At 43.9% G+C, this 14,937-nt stretch overlaps 1 protein-coding gene across 2 annotated transcripts in view; it reads right to left on the bottom strand.

Annotated features, from left to right (window-relative positions):
- Positions 1-14,937, bottom strand: part of NPAS2 (neuronal PAS domain protein 2) — a 107,868-nt gene that overhangs the window by 30,287 nt on the left and 62,644 nt on the right. For both annotated transcript variants that reach the window (XR_008746988.1, XM_055802737.1), the window contains exons 5-7: positions 12,813-12,902; positions 6,262-6,382; positions 5,134-5,247 (exon numbers count right to left, since the gene is read on the bottom strand). Coding sequence is in view for 1 of the 2 variants with exons in the window: in XM_055802737.1 (XP_055658712.1) it covers positions 5,134-5,247; positions 6,262-6,382; positions 12,813-12,902 (325 nt within the window). In the remaining variant the exon portion in view is untranslated. The remainder of the gene's footprint in view (positions 1-5,133; positions 5,248-6,261; positions 6,383-12,812; positions 12,903-14,937) is intronic.

The following is a 14,937-nucleotide window of genomic DNA, read 5'->3' as shown; positions in this document are numbered from 1 at the left end:
TAAATTCCTTAGGACAGGAATGGTGCCTTTTTTCTTAACTGCCCATAGAGAGCCTGGCATAAGAGCTGCATATTGCTAGCTGCAGCTCCTACAATATCATTAATAGCAAATAATAATATGCAGCTGTCGGTTCTGATCAAAACATTCATTTCAGTTTGAGTTATTCTCGTTATCAGATGTTTCTACATATGCTTACACAGGCTCAAGATCAATGTATCTTCTGTATAAATCTGTTTATTTCTTTTAAAAAGGAATTTAGATTGGATTAATTGTACTGGGAGTGAAAAGATTTTTTTTTTTCTCCTCAGCATAATAATTTTCCTGATGGTTATTCTTATCTCTGAGAGATATATCAGCTAACAGTAGAGTATCTGCTATTATTAGCATCCAGTAACCAGATACTTCCTGAGTTTCCATGTAATTGGGAACAAAAATGCACAATTTAAAATTCCACTCTAATATTTAATTATATTACTTGATTAGGAACTCTTTTCACATGATGGTTATTGCCTCCTTTGAGAGGAAAACTTCAGGCATTGTGGATGAAAGGATGGATCTGCCACTTTAAAGATGCTGGCAATCTTTTTCTATATGGGTGAGCACTTTGAAAGGCAGGACTATGGCTTTGTCCCTTTCAGGAGTTTTTAAGCAAGTATGTCACCTCAGAAATAGGATACCAAAACCAATACTTGGTTATATAATTATGGGAGATCTTTTCTGTTTACAAATGTAAAACAATTTTCACAGGAGGGATATATCCAGCCCACCTTATCTTTTCTTATCAGAGCGAGCTATTAAGCGGCTTTGTAAAATAATTTATTCTCACTTAATTTGACATTTTATACAGGGAGCTAAGCATTTCCTTGGATGTTTTTGAGGGTTGTCCTTATTACTTGCCTCCCTTCTCAGACACTGCGTTGTTTATTGGTGATGCTGAGATGACTGTCCCTTAGCAGGTACGACTGGCCAACAGGTACAGGGATGGCACTCAGCTCCCTTAGATGCTTGCATATATTAATCTCTCTTATTAAAATCTGGATTACAGGACCAGAACCTGAAATATATAAAAATATTGGGAAGGATTCCTATCTGCAAATAAAAAAACCCCTTTATGCTCTGAAAGTGAGTAGGCATTTCTCACAGAAGCAGAGAGGTAACTCCACCTTCCTCTTCTGAGTGGCCCATGGTCCGCCTCCCATCTCTGAAGAGACTCCTGAGTCTTCATGTCAGGTTACAGTCCTGCTATTCTCATTGAAGCTTAATTAATGATGATTATATAATCCTCCCAAATGGAAAATCAAATCTCTTGTATTTGATTTAGCACAGCCGATGACTCATGCAGTCACTCTGCACAGCTTGCATTACTGTTTCACTGCTCTCGCTTGGGCACAGCTAATTTGAGGGGGGTTCACTGATGTCCAGGCAGCTCATGTCACATCCCTGGTGTAGATACAGCTACAGAAATGTCCTTGCAGCAGGCATTATGGAGTACAGCTTCCTGCCCTCCATCCCTGGGACCAGCCCAAGCACGGACCCTCTTACTAACCCTGGCACTGGGCTGTGCAGCTCCTCTGGCCTCCAGCTATAGCAAAGCCCAGGAGCTCTAGGGACAGGCATCTTCTGAAAGACCGAACACATTCTGTGACACATGTGAACTTTCCTGGCCAATATCTGGGGGCTGCACATGCATCTCTCTGCCCCTTCTGGGATGGGGAAGATGGCAGTGAGTGCTCCTCGGGGGGAGCAGCATGGGTTTCATGTAGGTTGTGTGTGATCTGGCTCCCTGATGGCAATCCTGGTGACAAGTCACCTTGGTAGATATCAGGTACATTTTCTATTTTAGCAGAAAAAAAATTCTCTTTGGCATCTCAGTATAATGGCCTTTAAAGCCCCAGAGCTCCCCCTAAAGTTACGGAGAGCAGCTAAGCCCCTAACTGGCTTTCTAAACCTCAATCCTTCACATTAATCCATTCAAACCCATCCCTATATGATGTTCTCAGCCATAAGTCACAAGGCGATTAACGGAGAAGGTACAAGGGAGGAGGAAGGGGGGAAAGCTGACTGGGACCCCAGCACACATGCCTCCCTTCCCCCAAGCACCACCATTCCATAAGCAATGAACAATAATAAAATGATCTAAGAAGATGATAATTCAAGGGAAGTTATGCAAAAGGTTATGTGGAAGTAGAATAAAGCTAGTGACATTTTTGTTAAAGAGGGCAAAAAAGGACCTACCAGTTCTTCAAAACATTAGCGAAGGTTAAGTGAGAAGGAAAGGTGAAAGATTCTTTAGGACTGCCACTGCCACGACCTACATTAATGAGAATGGAATAGTTAAGTATCCTGATGGGATACAGCCTACCCAGGGATAAAAGAGCTTCCCCGGCCACAGAGGCTCTGGCATCCCTACGGCAGGAATGTGCAGGCAGGGTGGACTCAGAGTATGTTCAGCAAACCACTGGAAACAAAGGTAGAACTTGGTGTTGGGTGACTAAAAAGGAATGGCAGAGATTTTTATTTAGAGAAGAACATCCTGTATCAGTCTCCCATGTGTAAAAACATGCTCACACTTCCACTGCTGTGAAAAGCTACAGGGAAAAGCATTCTTGAATACGTTTATAAGGAACGTCTCCTGCTAATTAAGCTTAATTTGCAATTTCTGTCTTTCTCCCCCAGCAAACTCTTTTCTTATCTTTAGCTTAGCCTCCTTCCTTCACAAACACCTCCAAAAAACAGGATTCGGGGCCAGCTGATCCTATGCTGGTATGATGAGTGCTGGCCTGTGAGCGATATGTCTCTCCCCCACTACCCTTCCTACCCCTGTCTTTCTCACCCGCTTGGCCGCACACCTGGAGAGGGGCTGGCTGGGGAACAGGTATTTATTTCATGGGAGGAAGAGAGCAATTACTGGTAGATCTGGCAGGTGACAGCCCTGGGGTGCATGGGCTGAGAGGACAGTGCCCGATAACGGGGCATCCTGGGGTGTGGGAGGCCAAGCAGAGGAACCCAGCCCACTGCTGCGCCCATCAGACACTCAAAGATGTCCATGCCACAAGTTCCCATGCCAAAGCACAGCTGCTTGCACCCAGTCCTGGGGCTGAAAAGCTGCCCAAGGGGTGGCTGCATTCATACAGTGCTCGCTTGAGCTGATGTCCCCCGTGCCTTGCTCAGGGTGCAGCTGTCTGATGCAAGAAGCCCGGTGGAGCTAACAACAGCCACTTTGGAGGCTTGCACCTTCCTCCAGCTGCTCGCTCTGTCCTTGGCTCAAGGTTATCAGCTCCTAAGCAAACAGAGTTTGCTGCTGCTACATCACGAGTCCAGTGCACTTGTTTCCACCTTTGCTGGGTGCTGGATTAGAAGCCAGGCTGGTGGAGGAGGGCAGAGGAGGCCATGGGGGTGACCCCCGGCCAAGGGGGAGCTGTGCTAGGGACGCACTGGTGAAGCAAGTATTTCTGCCAGACTCTGCACTGAGCTGGGGAAACTAAAGTCAGGATCGGCAAGCTGCTGTTCTGCAATGGGGAGATGGGAAGGGGGTCAGGAGGCACCATCTCACAGAGTGGGGGCAAGGATTGTCCTCTCCCTATTGACCAGAGGGTCAGACTGCAGCCCAGATGGAAATAAAGTGGAAGAGACAAAATAAAGCATGTTTAGAAAAAGGTGGCAAAGGTAAAAAAAAAAGAATTGAAGCAGGAAGGACATGTCTTATTTGCAAGCTATAAGCTCGGGTCTTTTGGAAAACGATTTGGTGTCTTCTGAAAGCAGTATGTTCCCATTTCGTTTGTATGCAATAAGCTAGGAAAGATATCTGTAATGCAAGTTTTATCCTTCTTCTGAGAAATAGCCACTGATACAAATCCTGGGTATGAAATCTTAACGGGTAAGAAGGCAATATTAAGGTCACACCAAAATAAAAGGCTGAAAATCCTTGAAGAAAATGGATCAGAAATTCCCCTGGTAGAAATCTATCCTTATGAGTCAGCACCTGAAATCCGGTTTCTGCTCTAGAAAACAGAACAGCTCGGTGTGCGCGTCTGTCAGGCAGTCGCATTTCACTTCATTCAAACTAGAAAGCATACAGTCAGTTACATTTTTTTATACAAATAAAGCCTCAGTTCAGATGGCACCAAACAAGAAATACATATCTCCATCCTGCACGTAGGTTTCTATTCTAGTCATGTGGAGCAAGAGCAGAAAGTTAAATGGGGACAGGGACATGTTTTTTTCACAGCGTGACGTGCGGTTTTTGGAAAGCACGGTGGGGAATTTTTTTGCTGAGGATGACCTATTTGGAACAATACCAGCAACTTTGGAAATGCCACTCTGGAGTTCAATCAGGCAAGTAACTAAAGCAAACTTGGGCAGGCAGGAGAAGGGAAAGTAATAAAAGTGTATTTCATTTCTGACACTAATGGCCGTGCAGCAATCTGCTAGGGAATGGGGGAGGTGAAAATCTGCTCTTCATCCCTTGAAAGATGGTTTCCCTAGACCTACTGTGGTGCATTAGTGACTATGCTGACTGTATTTCTTCCTTTTTCTTTCTGGAGAGTATTGGGTTCTGCAGTGCTGGAGAGGAATGTAAAATGGCAGCTGGAGAGGGAGGCAGGTGGAACGTCCTCAGCCACTCCAACACCAGGGGCAGGGGACCTCTCACCGCAGCAAGGGGTGGTGGGTGCAGGCACTCAGCTGCGTGGTGCTGCTGCCTTTCCCCAAAATTTTGCAGAGAAGGGTGAGAGGGCAGATTTGGCAGATTATCAGTTCTGGCTGTTTGTGTTTAATGCAAGCCAGCAGCTAAGGTAGCAAGCTTATTAGTTAGCTAATAGGGAGAGTCTTAGCGCACAATATTAGTGAGTACAAACAAACCCTCCTCTGAAACTTCCATTATCTGCAAACTTACTCAAAGTCTAGAATCACTGCTAACAAGTGAAGGCCAGCAACAAAAGCAATTAACACAATTCCACTCTTCATAGGTAATCATCCAGATATTGTAAATCAGCTGCGAGAGCCGTGTGAAGCAGAATTTACTCCATAATGTTAAAAATAGTCCTTGCAGTTAAAAGCCTGTTTTGTTCAATGGAGCAACACTTATATTTTATTTTACACAGCTAAAGTATCATTTATACAATTAAAGCTTACCATTGCTGTAAGACCGAAAATTTCCTACAAATTTTATGTATTCATATGTTGGAAATTCCTTTGGGTTCAAACTTCCTCTCAGAAGATGACAATAAAACTCTAGTTCATTGTCAGCTGGATTGTTAAAAGAAGAAGAAGAAGAAATAAATATACTATTTAAGCTAAACACAACCAACAATGTCTTCCAACCCCAATCTTGCAAATGGCAGCACAAGAGCAGCTTGACGCCACTCAGAGTCCTATACGCCAATGTGCTATACATTGCAGGATCAGAGCCTCTGCAGTGAAGCACCTTGCAGGGATGCAGGTTGCTCAGCGCCGTGCACAGGTCTGCCCGCAGCTCAGGGACAGCCTTCGAGAATACCTCCCCCTCCTCTTACGCCACCCTCATCACGGGAGTTACACTGCCATAGACTGGTGTAGCAAAGGAGAGTATTGGATCCTTCATTTATAGTTTTTTTCTAGTCAGGCATTTCATGACTCACAGCTGTTCTACATCTTCTGTTGGAAAACTATGCCTAATTACCTTCAAAATATCTATTACATTAACTTTGGCATATTAGCTATCAGCTGCAGGTTTTGTATATACAGTAGATTAAGCAGCTGTACATCTTGCATTACTGTGTTTTCTGGTTTCCTACGTCTTACCTCCTAGAGTGAATAAGGATGAGGCAAGTAAAAGCATTTTTAAGAGAAACAAAATTCAAATTGAAAAAAAATTGCCATGATTTTACAGATACTTTTCAACCATAATGCAAGCCAAAGTTATGTGACATTAGCATATCTCTGAACAGCATCTTACTTGAACAGGCTGAAATATCAATTAAGATGTGATATGTCTCCGGCGAACTCTCAGTTTCCATCGGCTAACCTATTTTCCTTAGCTGTCTCAAAAGATACGATATTTAATAATTAACATAACTGCAAGTAGTCTTAGCCTAGTAAAATAAAGGCAATGAGTTTCATTTAAAAATAGAACCAAAGGGTCATTCCAGGTCGCAAGATCCTTTTAAAAGGCTATGAACCTAACCTTTATATTACACATCACATAAAAATCCTCTTTCTGAGAGAAATTCTTTATCCTGCCTGTGCTTCTTCACTTACTGGGGAAGATAAAATAAAACTTACTTTTTAGGTAATCTGATGAAGCAGAATCCGTCATAAGCATACAAGAAGATAACATCTTATAAATTTCTGAATGTTCTTGTTCTGGAAGGAAATTTAACAAATTCTGATCCAAGACATCGCACTGTAAAGAAAAAGATCCTTTGAGAAAAATAGAAATATCACGACGAGCAACACTTGCAGAGATGCACAGCAATGTGGATAAAAAGCCTGTGGCAGTTGACAGGACTTTTCCCCCCACTGATTTCCTGGGACCCTAAAACAGGGGGGAAACTGCTGGGCAAACAGAGCGGCCGCTTGTCTGTGGGTTGGTTCTCAGCTTAATTCTCAGCGCTCAGCGAGGCTCCCCTAAAATTTCTCAGAGACCATCGGATGTATTGGGTATGTTGGTACAGTTAAATGACGAGACTCAAGAGTGAGCTGGGAAACGGGAGCCTGGCTCCCCGTATTGCTTGCTACCTCCGTGCACAGGCCTGTTGTGCTACTCACTGGAGCTTGCTCGCTCCCTGGAAAACCCTGACTAGTGGGAGCAGTGGGGATGGAAGTCACCTTAGGTCACTGGCTGCAAGAGCCAGGTCAGTCCCGGATCCAGCCGCTCCCTGGGGGAGCCGCTCAGGTCCTGGGAAGTGCCCTCAGGGCAGCAGCCGTTGCTCCCCCTTCCTGCTTCCTGGCGGGTGGGAGCAGGGAGAAGGGCAGTCCCCAGTCTAGGCATTGCTTTGCAGCAGCAGTAGTTAGTCCCTGGGGAGAGGGACTTCATGGGGCCACCAGCACAAGCCCTCTGGCCAGCCATGGGCTGAATGCCTGGGCATCTGCAGCCCCATGGCACAAACCTGAAATCCATCTGAGATCTAGGTACTGAGATTTGGGAACAGAAAGAGGAGAGGGATTTGTGCAAAAGACCATGACTATCCCAAGGTGGATATCCAAGGTGGAGAAGATCATCGAGTCCAACCATTAACCTAGAACTGCCAAGTCCACCACTAAACCATGTCCCTATCCCAAGGTGGAGAAGACAAAGAAACATAGAATCACAGAATCATTTAGGTTAGAAAACACCTTTAAGACCATCGAGTCCAACCATTAACCTAGAACTGCCAAGTCCACCACAAAACCATGTCCCTAAGTGCCACATCTAAAGAGTCTGTCACAGGGTTGCCAAGAGAAAGATCTCACTTGTGTTCAGCATGGTGACTAATGCTAGAAGAGCACGTCTGAAAGGAAGTCCTGAGATAAAGTGACCCTCTAATGGCATTGACTTACATCCATCTCACTTGAGACTACCTCGGGCTGAGCTGGCACACTGACACAGCTTCGTGTGTCGTCAGAGCAGCTGCTATCAGATTGCATAGTCATGTCGAAAATGTGTTAGCCCTGTATGAGACTGGCAAGTTATTAAGCATCATATTTTATTTATGTATTTACGTAAGATTGCGCTTTGGTTTCCCTCTGCTTTCTACCCACGCCTGCTGTTCTGTGTGGAATTCCTGTTTAGAGTAGTTAAATGCATTGAGTGTACTTTGAAAATGAGTGCTACGTTTTACACGCTGATCTTGATGCAATAGTACATCACTTTAGATTATTCAGTTATAAGTATTTATTACATATGCTTGTTACTTGACTATCCCTTTTGTGAAGAATACTTGAAAATTATTTTTGTGACTTTAGTGTATATCTTATTAATATCCATCCTACTGATGCAGTACATGATTAATATTTTTATATATGTATAAATACATAAATACATATATACGTACATTGTTTGTCATGTAGATGTATGTATAAATACACAGTTACATGTATTTATATCATGTATATATTTGTTTTATACACACATATATCTCTATACACACATTATATTTCTATTTATATTTACACAAAATATAGTATATTGTTCACGTAATTTTGGGCATATGAAGAAAGAGCACATGATGGGAAACTGCGGTGGCAACTCCTGTTCAAGGCTCAGAGAAGTAATATTTCCTGCTCATTCCCTTTCTACCTCTCAATGGTAGATAAAGATACTTATCCACCAGTTTCACGTAAGTCTCACGGAGGTTAATTAATCTCCCATCCGCTCAGCAGTAACTGCAGGAGGAGTAGATGTGAGCTGTCACCACTTTTCAGACTCACTATTGCTTCTTCAGTGACCTGAGGATATACCACCTTTTGTCTCTTTACTGTGAACAACCCCTGATTCAAAACCTGTACCAGTTCTGCAGTGTCGTTTCTGTTTAAGGTGTTAACTGCAGAGGCCTGCGACTACACCTGCAGCTGGAGTTGCAAGAGACTTTTTTTGTTCCACATGCCCCTCAGAGCAACCTCCTGCCCTGAGCACCAGCTACTAATTGATTTGCAAGCCCTGGCGTTTATGTCTGTTGCTGCCATCATGTACCATATCTGGAATTTAATGTTTGGTTTGCATCATTGCTGTTAGGAAATGCCCACTTATTTTTAACGAGTTAGAAAAAAATGATAAGCTATCTACTTCTTACTGTGTTTCACAACCCTTGCCTCCTGCAGGTTAGGCACATCTGTAAAGCGGCTCATGGAACAGAATTTCTGGCTCTTGTATGTATCAAGACTCCAACAATATTCTTGGATCAATATGTCAATCAAGAATATATTGACAGGTCAAATAGAGAGAAGCGAGCAAATATTCCACAGTCTTGCTGGAGCTGTAGGAAATGCCAAGCAAGCTATTCAGAGCTAAATCTGCACCAGATCCAAAGAGCAGACATCTGGTGCCATGGCAAAATGGTGTCTGGAGAGATGGACAAAATTTGATCACCACAGACCAAAATGCATCAGTTGGAGGAAAACAGTTTGCACTTTGTCTGATTATTCTAATTATTTGGCAGCAGGCAGTTCTGCCCCACTGGCAGACACAGCCACAAAGCATTGGTGAATGAGGCCGGCAAAGCAGATAAAAGATCAATATGAACTATGTTAATACATATTTATGCTGCTAAGCTTGGAATCTACTCTGCGCTTTTGAATCTATGTATCTTGTAGAGGAATTGTAGAGGAATGAAGGCAGGTGAATTAACATTGATAACATACAGCTGTGGGCTGGCTTCAGGGGCGGTGGGTTGGCTGATGTGGATAAGGTGCAGCTGTGGCTGGTTGCTGCTAAGTAGTTAAATAGCTCTAAGGGGTATGGAAAGGGGCAGTGGATGAAGAGGGACCTGGAAGAAGCAGAGGGAGAAGAGACCATGCCCTAGATGTAGGAGAGGCCCCAGGAGAAAAAGGGGGCCTGGAGGCAGATGCAGCAGAGGCAAGAAGTGGGTGGATTGGCCTGAAGAGGATGGAGAAACAGTGTGGACAGTAGATGAACTTTTGAAACCTTGTGGGGGGTTGATGGCTGTGTCAGGGCAAGGTGTGGGAACTACTTGTTGAAGTTAACCTGGTATGGGATGGTAAAAGCCTTGTTGCAGCTGGCTAGTTTAGCTAGTGCTGTGGCACCTTGCTAATGGAAACTTCTATTTACCCCAGATAGCTATGGCAGGCAAAGAAAACACTTTTGCGTACATGGATGCTGGTCTGTTCTGAATACAATACACCAAGTTCTGCAATCATTTGGTGTGTAGCTAAAATATCTATGTGGTTTCAGAGAAACAGCTGTACTCTCAAATGCAGCACCTTCTTCACTGTTCATTGCTTCTGGGGGGAGCTGGGTGAAGAAGAAATATGATGTGCTATTCCTGCTGCAGGGAAAAAAATATGCAGGGGAACTGAGCAGGCATGATCACTGCAGGAATGGGAAGGTGAAGAGCTGCAAATGCAACAGGCGTCTTTCACATCAACACAAAAAATATAGCTCTTCTCTCATGTGCTGGGATCAACCTGCATCACTCTGTGTATCCTGCATTGATGCCCACTGCTGCCCTGCAATAGCAACACAGCACACAGAGCTTTTGTATGTTGTACAGTTGCTTTGTTGTGGATTTTCCCACCCTGACCCAACACAGCAAAGCAGCTGCCTGAGCTTTGCTGGGTAGGAAAAGGCCCCCTCCCAGGAGCAGCTCAGCCCTGCCAGGGACCTCCTGCCTTTGCATAACTGCTTCCCACCAGCCCTTGTGGACTGTCACATGGGCAGGTGCTGAGCACAGACCCCTTGGTTACAGGACTAAAAGGTGGGTGAGATGGACACCAGCTCTTCCAGATGTGAGCAGGTGCAGCACCTTCTGCCTGAGTCTGTGGACAGGCAGTGTCTGTGGCAAAGCTGTACCTCCTCCTCTAGGTTGGAAATACCCTGCTGCCTGTCTTTAACTGTTGCACTCAGCAAAACAGGTAAGAAGGACAGGGAGGACCCTCCTCCAGAGACTGCGTAGTCCTGGGGTCAGAGGGTCTGACTGGCAAATGCTGTGAGTTGTGCCCAGTTTTCCCGGAGGTCACTTCAGCGACAGTAAATCTTACCATGTGAGCTAAACCTCTCTACATCAACTGACCCTGAGAGTAGCCTCCGTATCTTGTAAAAACAAACTGTTTAGAATTACAACAGGGGAAATTTGTGTTTGAAAATGCTCTGTGGAACTTAGGGAAGCTGTATTAAAGAGAATCGGATATATTTGTTCTCAGCACCAGAGTCCTTCATGATTTTAATGAAAGAAAAAGCATCAGATTTCTTCGTAGGGGCCATCAGAGTCCTGGTTTGCGTTCTGCCCAGTTTTGCTTTCCTTTCAGTACTTGAAGCAGAAGATTTGCAGTGTTCCCCCCGCAGTCGCAGAGGAAAAAGAATTGGTATTTGTCCCTCAAACAGTGACTGAACTTAGCTTATAAATAGATCCTGGAGGTAAACAAAACAAGCCACACAGATTTTCCAAATAGCACTCCAATCAGTTTTAAAAAGTAAAAAGACATATGGAAAGGGCAGCATGGGACTAAAATACGCTGTTTACACCTAGCTGCACGTTCAGCTGTCCCCTGTCTGTGGCTGTAGTGATTTGCCAACCTTGGGCAGGCAGAAGCCCTTATTGCTTGCTTAGTTGCAGCCTCTGGGATGCACCCAGTTGTTAATCATTATCACTCCATCAGCTCTGAGAAGGTCTGTGGGAGCTCCTGCTCCACCTCCAGCCTTGGCAGAGTGGTCCCTGTCTTGGGCTGCTGTGGGCTGCTTCTGTGTGAATAAAAAATAACGCCTGTCTTTGTCCTTGTTTTGGGTTGGATACTGGGCAAGGTTATCACACAAGGCATGACTTTGGGAGGGAAAACAGATTTAGTGTCTGATGATCCAGCTTGGGAATTATGAACCTGAATACATCCATGTTCATCCAAGGTTAAGGTTTAATGCACAGGGTCTGAAATGTGTGTTCCTGAAGAGCAGTACTTTCCTGCAGCAGATCAACCATTTCCACTAAGAATCAGTATTTGCAAGGGATAGCAATGAAACCCCTAAACCATGAAAGACAAGGAAATTCCATGGAAATCAGTAAGTGTATGAAGACCCAACAGCCCGCATGCAGGACAGGGCTCTCTCTGCCTTTGAAGTGAAGATAAATGTTAGAAAATGGTCAACTACTGTTTTTCTCAACCGCTGAGGATTAAAGAAAGCTGAAATAGATAGATTCAGTTCAATCTGTTGTTGCATAGCAATATTCTGGCATTTACCAGGAGCTGCTGCCTTTCATCAAGTTCCTTTCGCCTCAGAAGAAAATAATTTTTGTTCGTATTACAGCAAAATAGTGTGTATGAAATACATTTGTCTGGGTGGAAAACATAATATGTATTTGGTGACGAAGTAAACAAGAGGAAAAGAATTGTAATTTTCCTAAGAACGTGGCGGGGGGTGGTGGTGGTGGTACAATAATGATTTGGCAGCTATTTTTTTCTCCTGGGCATGTCTTTATTTCAGACCAAGCTACTAAAAACGAATGTGAGGATTAATCCTTAATTATTGTGCCGTTTCTCCTAGAGCAGCCTTAGCAACAGGAGCAGGGTTCGGAGCAGTCCCTCTTCCCTGCTCTTCCAGTGTCTCCCACAGCAAGACCCAGCAGCCCACAGATAGAACAAGCTGTATGTGCCGGACCTGAGCGCCAAGCGTTGGCTCCACCAGCACCTCCTGTGGGCAGGGTGTGCTCCCCTCAGGAAAGCACAGCTGAGCTGTGGGGTCACTCAGCAGCAGCCCTTGGCTAACTCTGAATTCAATGAGGTTTTTGTCCTTTACCTCCCTGGGAGCAGAATAAGGCCCTTAACAAGCTCCTCGCCGAGCTGCCAGTGGCACTGGTGCTATTCTCTGCTAGCTTAGAAATCAGAGATGGAAAAGATCAGCCAGGTCACCCTGTCCCTCCCCTAGCCAGAGTATTCCCGCAGAGCTTTTCCCATTCAAGTCGAAGTGCCTCATAGCAACGAAAACCTGAAGGGTATGAATCAGACAGAGAGAGAACAGAGCTGATCAAAAGCAGCTGGCCAGCATAACGCAGGGACAAACCCCCTCACTGCATTTTGGTGAAAACACCATTCACACACGCCACCCGCACCCTTTTACATCTGTTCCTAAAAATGCAGGTCCCAATCCTACAATGTGTAGTAGAAAAGCCAATACCAGAATTACTTACCGGTAGATGCCCTAGAAGAGGTGTGATGCTGTCAGACACATAGATAATGCTTCCACCTGTGGTCACTGCTATAATGAAGCCATCTAATGCCTAAGGAAAACAGACAAGTGGAGAGTGCTTTGATAGGAACAAGTGGTGTAAACAGGGCGTCTCATCGCACGTTGATGAAAACAGTTTGACTTCAGCACCATATTGTTATCGAGTTGTAGGAATGTTATCTCGAGTTGCAGAACAGTAATTCTCTGATTTTACAGTCTGATTTAACTTTTACAACACTCTTTGTAGTCTAGTAAAACCTACTATTGAAGCAACAAAGGGCTCACAGGAACATTTCATGTCTCAGTTTTTAAATTAATCACACATTTTAATAATGCAAAATGACTAAGACTGGATCCCTTGGAAGTTATTAAAATGAACATTTGAGCTCTGTGTAAATATCAAAGGACGATGAAAGGATGCAGTCCTATCTCAAAATGGTACTTCTCTGCAAAACCCATAAATCTCAGTTTGTATTAATGTAATGTTGTATATTACTGGGCTTTCGTGTAAGTAAAAGCAATGCAAATGATCAAATAATCCTTAGCCTGACTTTCAATTGAGTGATTTATTTTAAAGTGCGTGGTATTGGATTACTTATTCCAAGAGAAATTCACCCTTCTGCAAAGTTTCTTCCTCACTTCAGTCCCACCTTGCAGCAAGCCCCTTCACTCCTAAGACTGAAAGCGAATGTCAGCCTTACCCCAGTCCTCCCCACAGGAGCAATTTCACCTTCAAAATTAATTTCTTCTTTAGTCTGAGCTGCAAGGTTGTGAGCTAAATGTTGTTCAAAGTTAATCTAGGTAGATATCCAGAATTAAAGCAAACCACTCTGAGCAGACCTCCTGCCCCCCCCCCAAAAAAAAAAATTAAAAAATTAAGACTCAATACTTGGTGCTCAGAGACTACATTAAAACCTTCCTGTTGCAATTAAGGAGTCACTGGTGGAGCTCCCCGTGCTTTCAAGTGGAGCAGGTCTGGATCCTTCCTGTCTGTGCATCCGGGGTCAGTGTAGCCTGCAGTATGTGAGCAATATGGGCACTGCAAGCATGACTGAGTCAGAGCAGATTCAGCTATACTCTCTGGCAGCGATACCTGTTCAGCAGACAGGTGTACTGCAAACGGCCTGATCAGGGTGCCACGGTATTACAAAACCTCACTGCAAACCCAGGCATGCCTCCAAGGCAGACTAGCAGTTGATTCTGTGAGCTGCAGCACATCCTTCCCCCCTGCTGACTTCAATAAGGGAAAGAATTCTGAGAATACTGGAAAATGCTAATTGTTGGGTTTTTTTTTAAAAAAAAGAAAACACAAAGCCTTGAATAAAGACACAAACATATGCTCCTTTTTCCAGAGAATGCTGAGCACCCACAACTATTTAAGTCAATGGGAATCTGCTGGTGCTACAGTCCTTTGAAAAGCAGGTCAATAACTTATACCCCAGTAGAAAAGCGTGTGTTTAACATCTCTGAAAACCCTCCAGCTGCTATAGTTAGTTTGATTTTGTTAATCTAAGTGCAGAGAATAGTTTTTCTTTAGTGTAGTACATTCAAGCTGTTTTCTAAAAAAGCATGATAGCTGTTAACCTGTAGAAGAGAGCAGTGGTTTTACAAGGCAGCTGTACTGTGCCTATTATTATGGTGAAGGCTGTTGGGTTTTTCTTAAATCAAGTCCTTATTTCATATCCAATGCAAACTATACAAAGAATTTTGTGGTAAAATCAAATTAATGTATGCATACGTAATTCTGTTTTTATTTACTCCCAACTGGTCCCTCCAACACTGAGAGACCATATCCCTTTTCAAAGATTTCACTAGCAGTCCTAGATGGACAAACAGAGCCTAATCCCTACTCTTATGTAATTTGATGACAGCTTTTTCAATGGGGTAAGAAAAGGCCATTTTCAGGAAAGCTGATGTATTACTGCAGCCAATTATGCTCTGATTCTTTTGAATCAATGCTTGAAAAAAAACCTTCCCATCTTTTAATAACAGGATGGGAAAAACTTCAGGCAGTCTTGCCCAAATGTTAATAAAATAAGATTAGTAGTAAGGCAAAAAAGCAGAGAATGATGAACAACTGGCTCAAC

This window comes from Falco peregrinus, chromosome 4, assembly GCF_023634155.1.
Source record: "Falco peregrinus isolate bFalPer1 chromosome 4, bFalPer1.pri, whole genome shotgun sequence".
In the NCBI taxonomy this organism is placed as follows: Eukaryota; Metazoa; Chordata; class Aves; order Falconiformes; family Falconidae; genus Falco; species Falco peregrinus.
Note: the sequence above shows the minus strand (reverse complement) of the source record. Positions and strands in the feature narration are given on the sequence as shown.